General features: G+C 40.9%; 2 protein-coding genes across 2 annotated transcripts in view; both read left to right on the top strand.

Annotated features, from left to right (window-relative positions):
• Window positions 1-2,894: 2,894 nt before the first annotated feature.
• LOC139644044 (ubiquitin-conjugating enzyme E2 W) lies at window positions 2,895-7,497 on the top strand (the record flags this gene model as incomplete). Its single annotated transcript, XM_071519406.1, has 4 exons — window positions 2,895-3,002; window positions 4,721-4,876; window positions 4,993-5,068; window positions 5,233-7,497. Coding segments are annotated over 4 exons (354 nt in total), but the record flags the coding sequence as incomplete, so codon positions are not given.
• Window positions 7,498-9,638: 2,141 nt separating this feature from the next.
• stau2 (staufen double-stranded RNA binding protein 2) overlaps window positions 9,639-15,485 on the top strand; it is a gene marked incomplete at its 3' end in the record, with an annotated part of 56,920 nt that continues 51,073 nt past the window's right edge. The window contains exons 1-4 of the mRNA XM_071519407.1: window positions 9,639-9,686; window positions 12,052-12,259; window positions 13,034-13,164; window positions 13,973-14,132. Of these exons, the coding sequence (XP_071375508.1) occupies window positions 12,061-12,259; window positions 13,034-13,164; window positions 13,973-14,132 (490 nt within the window). The remainder of the gene's footprint in view (window positions 9,687-12,051; window positions 12,260-13,033; window positions 13,165-13,972; window positions 14,133-15,485) is intronic.

Here is a 15,485-nt window from a genome sequence, read left to right as displayed (position 1 = left end):
CACTCCTGTATGTAAGCACTGCAGAGCCTGTCATATGTGTGCTTAGTTTGTACTCTGCATACTTTCACTAAATAGCTCGGTGTTATTTTTGTTTACCTGATCATGTAATCACCAGTCTTTGGGGAATTTGAGTAAGTTGAGCAGAATGTCCTCAGAGTCCTCTCTTGTTTTCCGAGTGGATTGGATCAGGTGTAGCCTAGGCGTCATGCACGGTGACACTATCTGCCTCTAAGCTTTCCTTCCTGAAGGAAAGAAAAGCTCCTTTCAGACACTCTGACCACTGGCCTCTGTGAGGTTGAAGTTTGAGGATTTGAACAGGATTGACCTCTTATGCAGGTCTAAATGCTAAATTGCCCAGGCTAGAGGTAAAAGAGACACAAGGCTTCACAAACAACAGCCATAAGTCTCTTTGGTGTCGTATCTGCACTGCTTGCCTGGAAGAAATTAGGTCAGAGATTGTGGTGCCCGCCATCAGTGTTCCTTTTTCTTCTCCTCTGAGGTCCCTGCCCTCAACAGGCAATCCCTGGGCACGTTATGCACTGGACTTTAATATTAGGCTTTTCTGACACCGCCAAGGAAGCTGTATTTATGCTGTGGGTTGTGAGTAGCAGGGGGCATATTGAGTAGGGAGACCGTCCTTCAACCCAGAGACCCAGGATCAAACCTGTGTGTTGGCAAGCATCCGCCCTGCTGAGCAAGACATTGAATCCCTACCAGCTCCAAGGGTGCAGTAGCGAAAATAGAATTTTTCTACTGGGGTCATTAAAGTATCACATTATGATTCACTCCCTGTCATAACCTAGCTGAATACTGAATGTCAGTTGAACAGGTCAGACTAAAAGCTTGTGATTCAAAATACTTTGTTTTGTTCCTGTTGCAGTATTGTTATAGCCTTACCATGGTGATTAAGAAAGCCCACAATGTGAAAGAAATGAATGTTTCTGCAGTGCACAGCTTGTGTGTGTAGTGCAAGAAGGCTTTTAAGGGCCATTATTTTGAATATACAACCACACTTCACTATGTGCACACAACACAAATTGCAACATTGACACATCACATTTAATGTGTTTGTGCTTGAGTGAGAGTGAGACAGGCTCCATGCAAGTCAGTCTGCACACGTTCCTAAATAGGGTTGGGGCTGATGGATGATGACACTGTCTATTGTCAAAAACTGATAGCTATCTAAGATGGCTGAGACATTGTGGTGTGAAAGATGATAATTTGTGCAAGTAATAGCTGTTGTATACCATAGCAGAATTAGCTGTGCACGCCTTTAACTTTATAGGCTAAAAAAGGCTTGATATAACAGGCATATGAAAACAATTTAACTTATTCACACATTCTGAGTTGCCACTTGCTGCAGATGAGAATTACCATGAGCAAACTCTCCTCTTTCTCCCTGTCATTTTAGGAGAGAATAGCTTACATGCCGCTGAAAAATCCTACATTTTATCTTTTGGTTCTCCTTGTTGCAAGCAAGTTTCACAGACAGGCAACACAGTCCCCTTCTAAGAAGCCTACGCCATTGTTTTTACAGGTTTCAGTCAAATGAAATAGGTGCAAAAGTACCAGGAAATACTGCTGTGGCAAGTTACGCCTTTTCAAAATCCAGTTCTGATGTCATAGTCTTGTTATCTATGATCCAAAACATTATACAAGTTGGTATGAAGCATGCACTTTCCCGATTTCCATGAAAAAACAAGTTGTGATAGACTAGCTGGAAGCTAATGTGTGATCAACTGCGACAGGGAATGAGGACCCTACGGCTGAGCAGGTTGCTGGCCAGAGAATGGTAGTATGAAAATAGGAGCGCGCTTGACAATGCTATTGCCTATCAGGGATTTTTGGAGGTGCATATTGTCTGATGCAGGGAGCAGACGTTGGCCCAACTCTACTACTAATAATCTACTTCAGAATTACAGAGATTAGGCCCCCTTGGTAGCTACATATGTTCAGAAATTATATCATATGCATTTATATAATAAATCGTACAACACATTTTTAGGAATCAGAAAATTATCTAGGCTATAGCATAATCCCAACTAGTTTCCCCCAAAATGAGAGAGAATAAGCACAATTAAAAGATTGTGATGAAATGGATGAACCATGCTCAACCTAATATCATGGCTTTAGGAGGAACTCAATAATTCTGGTGTCATTTGGTGCATCATGTTGGAAAACATTTTGCAACAGTATAACATGAATGGTGTCAGTGTGTGGAAAAATGGAGGAATGACCCCTCTGTCATTTGGTCTCCTCAGATTGCTGGATACTTTGATGGCTTAAGCATTCAGAATAATCTGGCCAAGACTAATCTGGCCAAATGCGTATCCAAGCACAAAAATGAATTTAGTCACTGCAGATGTTTATCTCATTAGTTTAATTTTGCTCCAAAGGATTTTAACCATTGATTAGCCTAAATACAAATACGCAGGGTTGCTGCTTGGAATTCTGGGCCTCCTGATTAGATGTGACAGCATAGACCAGTGGTCTAACCTTAAGTGATATTTCTTTGCAGTAGAACATTTTCACTTTTTACTAAGCATAACTCCATATGAGGTCATGAACAGTAGCCTAAACCTCTGACATTGGCTGCTCTGGGGATCTGTAGTCAAGGTGAAATAATGTTTTCAGGATTTTGGACACTATTCTGGAAGGAGAAAATGGCCATCCATGCCACACAACCATTTCAAAGCTAGTTAATCCAGGCTTTAAAATCTTTCTGAACCGTCGTCATCTCTTTCTTGCTATGCCCTGGCAGTGACCGAAAGTCATCACATTTTGGCCAATTAACGTTAATCTTTGGATGATCAATATAATGTGTAGCTAGTTTTTGTTTGACAGTATGCCAATGTGATTTTTAATGCTATGTCTAATTAACATTGTGTCTTTTTTCAAGGTGGATTGTAGACATGGAGGGAGCCCCTGGCACACTCTATGAAGGAGAGAAATTTCAGCTGCTTTTCAAATTTAGTAGTCGATATCCTTTTGATTCACCTCAGGTAAGCAGCAGCGGCTTATTTGTCATCAACTCTGAGTTGAATGTTGAATTAACCAAAGGGCACTTGTACTGACTGAACATCCAACTGCTCTCAGTGCATGTTGCTTAGTAACAGTCCGTTTGTCTGACATATTAATATCAAGGTGAGAGCAGGATGGACTTCTTTTCACTATTCAAAGCATATGGAATATTCACTCTCAATGATAGTCTGATGCTGATGTTCAAGGAGTGAAATTCATAGCTTATGAAAGCGGTAACCAGAGTAGAGCCATATGCAGCAGTTTGGGAGGTACAGGGTGAGCAAAATGTTCTATATATGCTTGGTATTGTATATCAGAGATAAAAAACTGAAGACCAGTATGAACAATATTCTGTATCCACTGTGTGGTTGCTTATAATAATCACATGAAACACATTGGCCCTGTGTTTGCTAATGGAATGATTCTTGGCTTGGAAACATTGGAGCCAGGATGCACTCACGGAGATACCAGTGCAGACCTCACACTGAAGCCACGTTTGAGGGGATTAGCTTAACTCACCAATCTTATTTCACATATCAGCAGCCTGCCGGCCTAAAAATAGAGGACGGGTCGGTGTAGAGAAAATTAGATCAACTTAGCAAGCTACTACCCTCCCACCTCTCAATAAGGACGACAGGCTGTCATAGTGGTCCTCTTTTGCACTCCTTCTGGGCCCCGGAGGCAATGTCACTGATAACCGCTGCAGTGCTTTATTGGTTGTGTGCGGGGCTCCAGTTGGCTTATGGTGGAGTGTGTGTGCTGCTTTTTTGGAACACTCCAGTGCTGAACGCTATCATTGTCAGAAATAAAGGTTGACCATCAGCCCACTCAAACTCAGCCAATACCCTCTGCCTTAACTACATGTAGCTGTAGAGCCCTGTCATGCCAGCCTCTCGTCAGCGACAACTTGTGACGTTCCTGTTATATTCTTCCTCCTGAGGTGTTCTGCACTACATGTCTTCTTCCCTCTCACCCTCTTCCCTCCCTTCCTATCTCTCACGCTCATTCTGGTCCTCCTCCTGCCCGTGATGTGGAGCCCTCGCTCTCATGTGAGGCCCTGTCTGGTGCCGGACTGCCTCCACCCATTGTTACCCTTCATTACCCTCTTTACCCACCCCGACTCCCCCTCCTCTCCACTTTAACACCACACTCTGAGTTCCTCTCTTCTCATCACACCTCCTGGATATTCCTGGCTTGCTCTGACCCTTGCTCCCTTTTAATGGCTAATATCCACATACCCTTTTTTTTTTTTTTTTTTTTTTTAAGGCCTAGTTTCCATTTCTCCTCTTTGCTATCCTCTCCTGGTCTCCCGTCCCCCATTCTCTCCTCCTCTCTCACCCTATCCTGGCCCCTCTGTCCTAATCCCAGAGCCTCATGTCGCTGTAGAGGGCTAAGCCTGAGCTTATACAGCAAGTCTCATTATTTTCTGCTATTAATGCGAAAATCTGAACTCATTCCAGACGACTACTCTCCCAATTTGGCTCTCTGACCGCCCCACCCCCTCACTTCAATGTAAAAGCTAGAGAAGGTTATTAACCCAATTGGGGTCAAAACTTTTCATAGTGTTGCTGGATGATATGGACAGCCTATATATAATAGTTGGTGGTGCACTGAAAGAAAGAAATGAGTGGAGCTATGACATGTTCAATTAATTAATCTTATCATGCTTTAATTTGTTCTCTTTGTCTTGTTGTTGCAGGTAATGTTCACGGGAGAGAATATACCTGTCCACCCTCATGTGTATAGCAACGGTCACATCTGTCTATCTATTCTAACAGAAGATTGGTCGCCAGCCCTCTCAGTGCAATCAGTTTGTCTTAGCATTATCAGCATGTTGTCCAGCTGCAAAGAAAAGGTAGGGGATGTGCAATGATGCCTTGTTTGGACACCTGTAGTGGCTCATGTAAACTGTATGCTTGTATACATGCTAAAATTGAAGTGTTTACAGAGTCTTGTTCTCTTCCTCTGCAGAGACGACCGCCTGATAACTCCTTTTACGTAAGAACGTGTAACAAAAATCCAAAGAAGACAAAATGGTGGTATCATGGTGAGTATTTTCAGCCTCTGACTGATTTTTACATTGCAGTGATGAATTTAAACTGTAATAATAAATGAGAAACAAGTAAATAGAATTACCACTCTAAAGCTAAATGTCAGCGAATATATAATGTTACATTTTTTAATTACATTTGCATATTATTGCCTTCACAGATGATACGTGCTAATGTACAAACTTTGTAATAATCCTAGAAGAAAGAAGTCCTACTGACCTACATAAAGCACTTTTTAATCATTCAGTCTTTGAACTCTGACCTTTGACTGGAAAAATGGACACCATGCGCTGGAGACTCTTGACTGCATTTCCCTGTGGGCAGTTGGATGCATGTTTTAGCCGGTTGTAATATAGAAAAAGAAAATAAAGGAACGTTTAGATGCACCCAAGATGGATCGTTTTGGTAGTGATGCAGCAAGCAAGCAAGGTGGATTTGTAGTGAGATTATTATAATTCCTGTTTTAAGATTATTCTTGTTACTTTTTTGTTTGTGTATGGGTGCATTTTAAGGTCCTTGTGTTGTGCAATAATAACAATGATGGATGCATGCTTGGGCCTACAAAGAGAAATCCAAATCTAATCGTTTTCTGGAAGGGATCTGACCATCATAACCCCAAGAAAATGCTTCATCTGTTTTTTTTTCTTTAATTATATGCACTGTGAAAGTATCTAGCTAAAAAGGCACAACTAGTACATTTTTTCCCAACTTGCAGTTGTACTGTAAGCAGCCCTCCACTTGTTATTTATCAGGTTAAAGGGTTTTAGTTCGTAATCAAGAGTTCTATCAAGAGTAAAAACCATTTTCTTCTTCATCTTCCAACTTGAGACCTGATTGCAGTTCTTCCTACTGCTGGAATGTCGGTACCGATAGGATTAAAACGATATAATGGTAGACCTCCCAGTTCTCTCCGGGAAGATGGGCTGAACCATAGACAGGCTGAACTCGCGTAATGTTGTTCCCTGGTCCAGCCTAGAAGATGTGCAGCGGCCTCTCTTCCATTTAAAGAATGTCTGTAAGAGAACATCGTCGCATGATCCATTTTTATTTGTATGATACTTTTTTTTTTTTTTTTTTTTAATTAATGCTTTAATCTTCTAAAATGTCTCAGATTTTAAACGTCGTCTTGAGTTCTTTTTGTACTTTTTTTTTCAACTAGCTGATGCTTTGAAAAGGGGGGTGTTTCTGATGGGTCAGTAAGTTTTGGATTTTTTATTTATGTTATTTAATTTAAATCTGTAGTTCGATCTCCAGAATGGTAGTGAATGATGAAAAGAGGAGTCTGTATAGAAATCTTAAAGGCAAGGCTTTTGTGATTCCCCCTGGTCAGAGTTTTGGCTCAGGTACTTTTTTCAATAAAGAGATCACCTCTAAAAAGATTCCTATCAGATATTTTGAATTCAACTATATTTTCACCAAAAGAGACTGTTACGTTGTAAAATTATAACATGTCTGAAACTATTGTATATAAGTCTTTAAATTGTTGGATGATGTGACAGAAATTAGCAATGGGTGCGTTTATAGCAGAATGACTATAGGAGTGCTTTATTACTTTGAAAGTTAGTCTGCATCTTTTGCTAATTAGGATGTGTACAGTCAACAACACTACTGTTGGTAAAAGTTTAGTAGTTTTACAGTAGGGGTGCATGCAATTTAAACCCTGCTTTTTCTTATTGGCACCAGACATTGTGACAACCATGAGTCTATCCATAACTTCGGTAATGGTTTATGGGATGGATTTTGCAATCTTCACCTGCAGAGGCTGTGCAGCTCATTTCAGACTATAATCACTCCATTCCTAAAGAAATGTTTATCGCCATCCATTCGGAGATACTTGAATTTTCCATCTTGGGTTGTTTGTATTGCATTTGCTTTTATTTCCCAGGGTCTAGCTGAGTTTCTTGAATGAACTTGAGTGAATGTGATGATATACTTTAGAGATTACCACAGCACACTGCTATCTCAAAATTATATTGATAAGATAAAGACATCTATTTAACCAATGACTTTTTTTTTTTTTTGTATTAGCTTCATTGTAGTGGTCTCTCTGCTGTCGCCGTGCTGTGAGAAATGACAGGACTGAAACGATTATGTACATGCAGTCACAACGGCATTAGTGTGGGGACAAAAAGCCTTCACCCAATGGGCAGTAGATCAGTGGAGATTTGAAAAACTTGAGTGAATATGTGACAAGGGTCTGGATGTGTCTTGGGTTTTTTTTTGTTTTTTCCTGATTTTAGTTTTTTTTTTTTTTCTTTTCAATGTGGTTTGAACTCTTAGCTTGCAGGTTGTTGTGAGTGATCAACACTAATGAGGGTGTGTTATTATTTATATTTGAAAATTTGTTTCTGGGATGTGCAAGCTCCATGTAATAGGTGCCTGTTCATTTTCATAATCAATAATAAAAGCAAAGATTCACTTTTAATTCAACTTTGTCTTGCACAGTATTTGTATTATGTTTCTATGCTGTGATTTTATTTTCTGTAGCGTGTAAAGTGGATCTAATCCCTTAGTTTTTATGGATTGTGTGCTGTCATTGCCCTGTATAAATTGCAAAGCACATAATGCTAAATCTGGTGTTTGCAGATACAATTGGTTTTCTGAGCTGTTGATTGGCTGTTTTTCATTAGCCTATTGTTGCTTGTGGCCAACCCAGTGTGAGCGCAATGTAAGGGGATTGTCGGTGGGTATAGGGATAATCAGTGCCTAATTCAATGAAATATCTGTGATTGGAGGTGGCCACTTAGAAACCTCAAACGCAGGCGTTCTCACCCATCCCTCTAACATCTCAGCTGAGGTTTTCACTTTAAGTGCTACATCAGATCCTGTATAGTGGTCATTGTCTTCATAGTGAAGGACTTGGAATTGTCTAAGGACATTTAGATAAGGCTGGAAACATTATGTTCCACTCATGTTGTCCCTGCACTAATAGTTGCTCTTGAATCTGCGTTTGCCAAAAGTATCCAAAAATATGTTGGAACCCATGTAAGGGTTATTAGTATGTCAAGAAATCATCTTTCACAGTGCCACAGGGAGAGCTGAATTTATCCTAGAAAAAATAATGTTGACAAGGCTAAATGTTTTGTGACACTGTGTAATGGTCAGCCAAAGCTATCAAACAATCTTTGCATGGCAAAATATAAAGTCTATTCTCATCTCAATTATGTGATGCACATCAGCAGCTGCATGAAATTGCATCCATCACACCAGTAGTATAAACAAGAAAAGTATTTAATGCCAAACTAATTTGGTTACATTTCAGTAAGCCAAACAAGAAAACATTTATTTCACAAGTATTTAGTCTCATATGTGCTAGTGGGGTACACGGTGTGTTTAATATACAAAAGACCATTGATGGATCCTTGAATGATTCTTTGGCTTCTTTGGCATTAAGATTTTATTCAGTGCAGGGTTTCAGGGTACATGTATACCAAATCAAATATGGTTTGTTTTACTTACTTTAACATACCATGTGCTATATATCGGCACCTTATTGGCCTTAGAGGAGAGCATGCATTTCTTGACGAAGCTGTGTAAAGATTGTCCTCCTGTGACTTTAAGCCTCCTTGATAACATGACAGAAGTTGATTTAATGGCACCATCTATTGGTCACACTAGGTAAACTAATCTTTGCAAAATCAATTTCTGAGGACACACAGTAACCTTATTTCTTATTTATTTTATTTGTTTTTACTCACTGCAATTCGTTTCATAATAACGATAATGGTGCTATATTAATTGCCCCCCCCCTCCCCCCTCCAACGGGGAGGTCAGAGGTCAGGGTCAGCTGAACGGCCTCCCTGGAGCTGGTAGGTTTGGATATGGTCTGTTGCAGAACGCAGGACGCATGTTGCAAGACGGATGCTTGCGGATACAGGGATTTGAATCCACTTCACAGCCCGAGTGGTCTAGTGGTTACAGAGACTGTCCTTCAACCGCAGGACTCAGATTGAAACCCTCGCCCTGCTGAAGTGTCCTTGAGCAAAACATGAAACCCTGCTGTTCTTGAGCTGACCCCCTTTGCCCCCTCTCTCAGACAACAGATGTATTCTTTGTAAAACTTTCACTCACTCAATCAAGAAGCTTCCCTGAAGAAACAGGCCTATTGAGTGGATTTTCTCAAGTTATATAAACCAAGCGCCATTTCAATTTACATGTGAAAATATGTATCCATATATGTATCCATATAAATTAGATTATTCAACCAAACTGCGACTGCTGGTTAGGTATCCGCAACATTGCTACAATGAGCAGAAAGTAAGTTTGTGAGGGTTCATCTTAGGTTCTGTGTCAAAGTTACACTGTTGCGATTCTCAGGAAGCAAAGAGGGACTGAACCATTCTTGTCACCGCGGGGGGGGTGTCATTCAAGATTTTCCCCACACTCATTATGATGCAAATAAGGGATATACAATGTTTTGCATTGCACAGAGAAACAAAACACACGCTTTTATCAACGGGATGGTTAAAAATATCAGTCATTTGCATTTAATGGGTCGCATTTGCATTTTTCTTTTTACCCAGAAATATAACGTGGTCCGTTCCTACTTCCATCCAGTTCTCTTTAGTGTTTGCCAATGTTGGAGGTGTAACTGGGGTCTGGCCCTGGACAAAGGTAAAAATATACCTTAAAATATATGTCCCTTTATTCTCGGGTAGTCTCTAGGTTATTCTTCACACTGTCGTCTGTCCTTGTATGATGTTGCGGTGGATTGAAATCCCCCAGACTTTCGTGGTGGATGAGGGCGGTATGGAGATGCTAGCCAGAGGGGTGCTGCACGGCCGATCAGCCATGATGAGTTCCAACCGGCTAAACTAGCTTAGCTATATGTGGCTAGCCAGTGTGTATTCATTAATAGGAGAAAATAAAAATGCACATTTATGACAGCATGCATGCTTGAGCCTTTGGTTGGTTTGTTTTTAGGAGCTGACATTTGCAGAAAATACCGTTTGTCAGTTGGTAACGTTAGCTGCCTGCTAAGCTGAGCACCCGAAGCTGTAATGTGGGTTCAGGGGTTGGAGACTACTGGAGCCCTACGAATCAGCCTTATATATCACCTCCATATTTAAGTTGATGTGCAAGCTCAGTAGTTAGGCACGCATGCATCTAGCTTGCTGTCTAACACTATACATTAATGGTGCCGTTAGTGTAGAAGATTTGCAGCTACTGTTATGACCCCGAGAACCTCAGGTGCACGGAAGATGCACCGAAGAATGCACCGAAAAATTTGCTAGATCTAGCTAGAGAAACATCAAAGTGCAAGGTACCGATGACATACAAGACATAACGATTACGCATTGGAATAAAATTTGCATTCTGTCTATAGTCGATATCTGGACAAGCCTGCTCTGTTGTTTACTCCAGTCCGAGAGCCATGGGAACCTCAAGGGCCCTCAGCTGTAAACAGCGAACATGGGTCACACCTGGAGCCACGATTCAGGGAGAAGCCTCTGACAACACTTGTTCACTTAACCTCTGAAAAACTGAATCCTCTTTCCATTTGTCCTGTTCAATAAGGAATAAAATCTTAATTTTTTGGAGTAGCCTACACAATTTATTGACTTTACAGATTGTTGCATGCTGGCATAGTGGTTAGAGAGACTGGAGGAGTTATCTTGATCTGTAGGACCCGGGATCAGAGCCTGTGTGTCAGCCGGCTCCCACCCTGCTGAAGTGACGCTGGGCTAAGACACTGAGCTGCTGTCAGCTCCAGGGTTTTGTTCTGTAGCTGACCCTGCCCTCTGCTCTCTGGGGAGGGGAAAGAGCAAAGAAAATTTCCATATGGGGATCAATGAAGAAGCATTAATACATTATTAGTATTAGTATTATTATTAAACCATTTGCAAGACTAAAATTCCAACTCAGATATATTTCAGTGTTTATAAATAACACATTTGTACAAAAAATTACAATTTAAACAGCCTATTTACAAAATGTTTAGCTGTCAGTCATTTGTAAAAGTGTCTGCAAACCAATGGAATAAATAAAAGCCAAGCTGTCTTGGTGAGACGATATGATGCTGCAATTCCATCCAGATTGGACCTCTAATTGAGTTTGCACATTTATTTTTTTACTCTTCACTCTATGTTCCGGTGATAACAAATAACCAGGTGACCCGGGTGCCACTGATCCCATGTCTGCCGACCAAAGTCACATTTTCAGTCTTGATTGAATAATGAGTTATGTATTGCATTGCTTTACAACACACACACATATACACACCATTCTATTTGCCTTAATGTGTTTAACAAATGGCCTTACTCATATCGCACAGCCATAGGCCATGAGCTGTGTGCATATGTAATTGCATTAACCAAAATATCACATGCAAGCATGAAAAGAAGTTTATGTAATGTTGCGTGTTTCCCTCGATCTGGTTAACTCTTGTTATGCTGGAGTCTTGGGCCCTCTCTGCTGTGTACCTCATTCAGGCCTACCTCTCTTTGGTCACCTCATCGAATGTCCATTGTATCGCCGCTGCTCACGCAGGATTCCCTCCTTTTTCCGGGCAGCTTTGCTGCAGTAACATGAGCAAAGCTCCTTCAAATAAAGGTTCATTGTCTGGGTGAATTAACTGCCAGTGGATCAGAATGTGAGATAGGCCGAGGGCTACTTAGTTTGAATTCTGTTGTCCTGACTTTGCCCGCAGGACAACCTGCCAAACGAGACTGAACAGTTAATTTAGCAAAAACTATGTTGCGAGCTGTTGAAAGTTTCCTGGCGAAAGTGGCCATTTTGTCTTAAAGCACGGAGTGTGGGTTTGTGCATTCTTCTGTGCGTGTGTGCGGACACATGCATTATTAAGGGCTAATCATGTGTACTGTATGTTTCACTACCACCTGACTTTTTTTTGCATTTTGTCCTCTTCCAAGAAACCACTCAGTTTCTATTCATTACCAGTCTTAAGAGTGATATGATTAGATTCATCATTGGACCAACGTGTTTCTTACAAGTTGTTGGTTGTTGTGTCTATTTGCAGGAATAGAGCATGGCTCAAGTGAAAGTGCAGACCTCAGCACCCCTGGCTGGTCCTGGCCTCTCCCCTGGAGTTCCCCCCACGGCCATGGCCAGCCCAGGATCCCTGGGTCTGCAGCCCTCCGTCAACGGCACAGGCCCGGCCCCCACACCCGGCTGCCCTGCTCCTTCAGTCGGATATGGGGACGCCCCTGTGTCTGCCACATCGCCAGGTAGACCGCCGACATCATAGATAGAATAGTTTATTTTTTCCTTGGGGGGAATTTAAGTTGTCATTAGGGCTGCGCGATCCTAGCTAAAATGATTTTCCTGATTATTTTTGCAAGATATTGTGTGATTTTAGGAACAAAATTATTTTTATTGCACTCCTTAAATATAGACAGAGGACAGGAATGCTGTGTGGCTTCAGTCAGTTGTGGAGTAGAGAGGTGCTCATTGAAGTGTAGGGGCAATCTGACAATCTTTGTCACCATTATTTTATTGCATGTTTTGCACCTTATCAGCATCTTGACTATTTTCAAGTACAGCGGGAATTGTAAGTGAAATGATGTTCAAGTATTGTAGATATGCCAGTATGATACTGTTACTAATTGTATGGAAATTGTGCAGTCCTATAGTCATATATCATGTAGTATTCAGTATGACAAGATCAGACTGATATACATCCAAGCCACAAAAAGGTGCATTATGACTAGACAGTTATGACTAACAAAGGTGCATTATGACTAGACAGTTATGACTAACAAAACAGCCATCAATCTAGGATCATCAATCAATCTAAATTGTTCTTGTGGTCAATGGACTGAGATGTAGTTATGATAGCATTCATAGGATATCCCATGCCAGTTGTAATCAGTCAGGCAATCAGCCAATCAATGAAACATTATCATTCCCCGGTACATGATACTGATCCATTCATCTGGTTCTCTGTTTCTCATACCATAGCCATAGAGCTGATCATGTGTTCTGCTGTGCTCTGTTTTCAGGCCCGCCCCAGGAGAACATGGCAAACCCTAAAGAGAAAACTCCCATGTGTTTGGTGAATGAGTTAGCCCGTTTCAATAGGATCCAACCACAGTACAAGCTCCTCAACGAGAGAGGCCCTGCACATGCTAAGGTGTGGAGTCGGAACACGGCACTGCAGTCTAAAATTGCACAGAAACATGGTGCATGAAAAATAAGGGTTAATTAACCTTTGGGATACATACATTGGGTTTTGTTTGTTATTACCCTCCAGCAGTGACAGGGGTTAGTGTTTGGTTTTTAGTGCCAAACTTTTTGCTGAGAGCGCACTTGACCAACAGGCCCATGTCATAAATAAATGTTGAGGCAAACACAACCAATGACACAGAAAAAGAGGAAATGGGGGAATGGAGGAACATAGGCTGGGATACATTTGAAGAGATTCATTCCAAAATGAGATGTCCACCATTTGAAATATGTGACACGTACTCTTACAAAACATTGGCAGCTTCATAGATTTCCCTATTGACTAAAATTTAAGCTACTAACTAAGAACGTATCTAAAAAGGTAGAGAATATGTAAGCTTAGAGAGTATGTTCAGTTGTATTTTTGAAATGATAATAAGTAAACATCAGTGAACATTTTATTTTTTTACATAATTGAATAACATTTTTGAATGAAATCCTTCAATCTTAGCTCCTCTATTGAATGTTGTAGGTAATACATGCTAATTCTGGCTAAATACACAAGTGGAGAGCACCATTCTCCCTGTTATTTATCTGTGTAGTTGACTTATAGTTGACTTGTAGTTGTTTCATATTTCTGAGCTTTTCATAAATGAATGTTGGTCATGATATATGCAGAATACATGTGACTCTTAACATGTAGGACCCAGAGGGATGTTGGTAAAAATGTAGTAGCTGTGGGGTAATGTCTCTCCCTCTGGGTGTCACTGTTCTAGATCTTCACAGTGCAGCTGTCTCTTGGGGAGCAGGTGTGGGAGGCGGAGGGCACCAGCATTAAAAAGGCCCAGCACTCCACAGCCTCCAAAGCGCTGGCCGAAAGTATCCTTCCCCGGCCAGCGCCCCGCTCCCCCAAAGTGGACATCAACAGCAACCCAGGTACTGCAACCATCACAACACCTCATTGTACTAGTTACTAGGAATGTGTATTCTTTTTTTTTTTTGAAGGATTTCCTTTCATCCCGCTTGTTACTAATGAGTTCCTTCCATCTCGCTTGTTACTAATGTGGTAGGCTTGGTATAGCAGCTGATTTTATACAGTTACAAAAAGGCTGTTTCACCTGAGGCTGATGGAATTGGAGAAAGACACAAAGGAAGTTAAAACTTGTTTGTCATCAGCATCACTCTCGATGTAGGAAGGTTTTTTTTTTGTTTTTTTTTTCAGGTGAGACTTGCTCAAATAATCTAGTAAATAGAGAGAGGACCTCTACTTAATAGCCTAACTTGTCTAATTTATAATTAATTTATCCCAGGGGTTGAGGAAAAAAAGATTTGAGCGTGGTTCTTAGGCTGTGTCTTAGCTGCTGCAGCAGATGTATGCTGTTTGCTGCTCTGGTTGCAGGAGCCAGACAAAGTGAGGTGGGATAATGACTTGTCAGAATAAAAAACATGGACTCGTTTAGCTTCTCTGCGAGGCTGTCGACTGTGTGTTTAACTTGCCAGAGCAAGACTGCTGATTGCAGCTTCTAGTAGCTGTACTGTATTTATACTGTTTACAGTATTTGCAGTGAGACGCATATTTCTAATGAGTGAAATGCTCTCAGACCAAGCAAATTTTTCTCTTGATATGTTAATCTTCTGTGTCAGAACCTGTTCCCATTTTGAAGGTTGTTTGGCCTTAGTCTGTTCGCTCATCTCTTCATTCATTTGTTCGTTTTTCCTTTTAACCCTCTAGATGCCATAGATTTGAAGTGTTGTTTTCTCAAATCCTATTCCAAAGTGAATATCTAAAAAGCATAGAAAGTATTCAGTATCAATTACATTTTTGAACATGCATTGTTTACATTTTTTTTTAAAGGAGGAATAGGAGTCTGGAGGATTACTTTGATCACCTTGATAAAGTACATCTGTATCTGTATGTGTATCTGTAAATTCACAACTTGGGTTGGGGTTAGTTGTAGACGTTACATTTAGATGTTTGTCAGTGTCTTAATTTATTTCAACATTTTCCGCATTTCAGCACAGCAGTCACCATTAACACTAAGTGTCATGATGGTGCCTGTGGTGCCTTGCTCTCTCCTCTGTTAATGGAAAGTTTCAACATTTGCTTGGATCTCCTGCTGCAGGAGTTTGGCTTCCAGGCATAGCTTTGTAGCTGCTGCATCAGTTTTAATATTCCAAGTTCAGAACAAAGTCAATGCGGACTCTCTCATTAAAGCATAAGTGCAGGCTTGTGTTTTATCTCTGACCAAGTTAATACCACCAGCCTTGCCTCACCTCCCCTGCCCTCTG

This window comes from Centroberyx affinis, unplaced genomic scaffold (genome assembly GCF_046629955.1).
Source record: "Centroberyx affinis isolate AG114_WGS23_722 - 3 ecotype Tasmania unplaced genomic scaffold, CSIRO-AGI_Caff_v1 ptg000696l_1, whole genome shotgun sequence".
Taxonomy (NCBI): domain Eukaryota; kingdom Metazoa; phylum Chordata; class Actinopteri; order Beryciformes; family Berycidae; genus Centroberyx; species Centroberyx affinis.
This window is presented reverse-complemented; position numbering and strand designations above follow the sequence as displayed.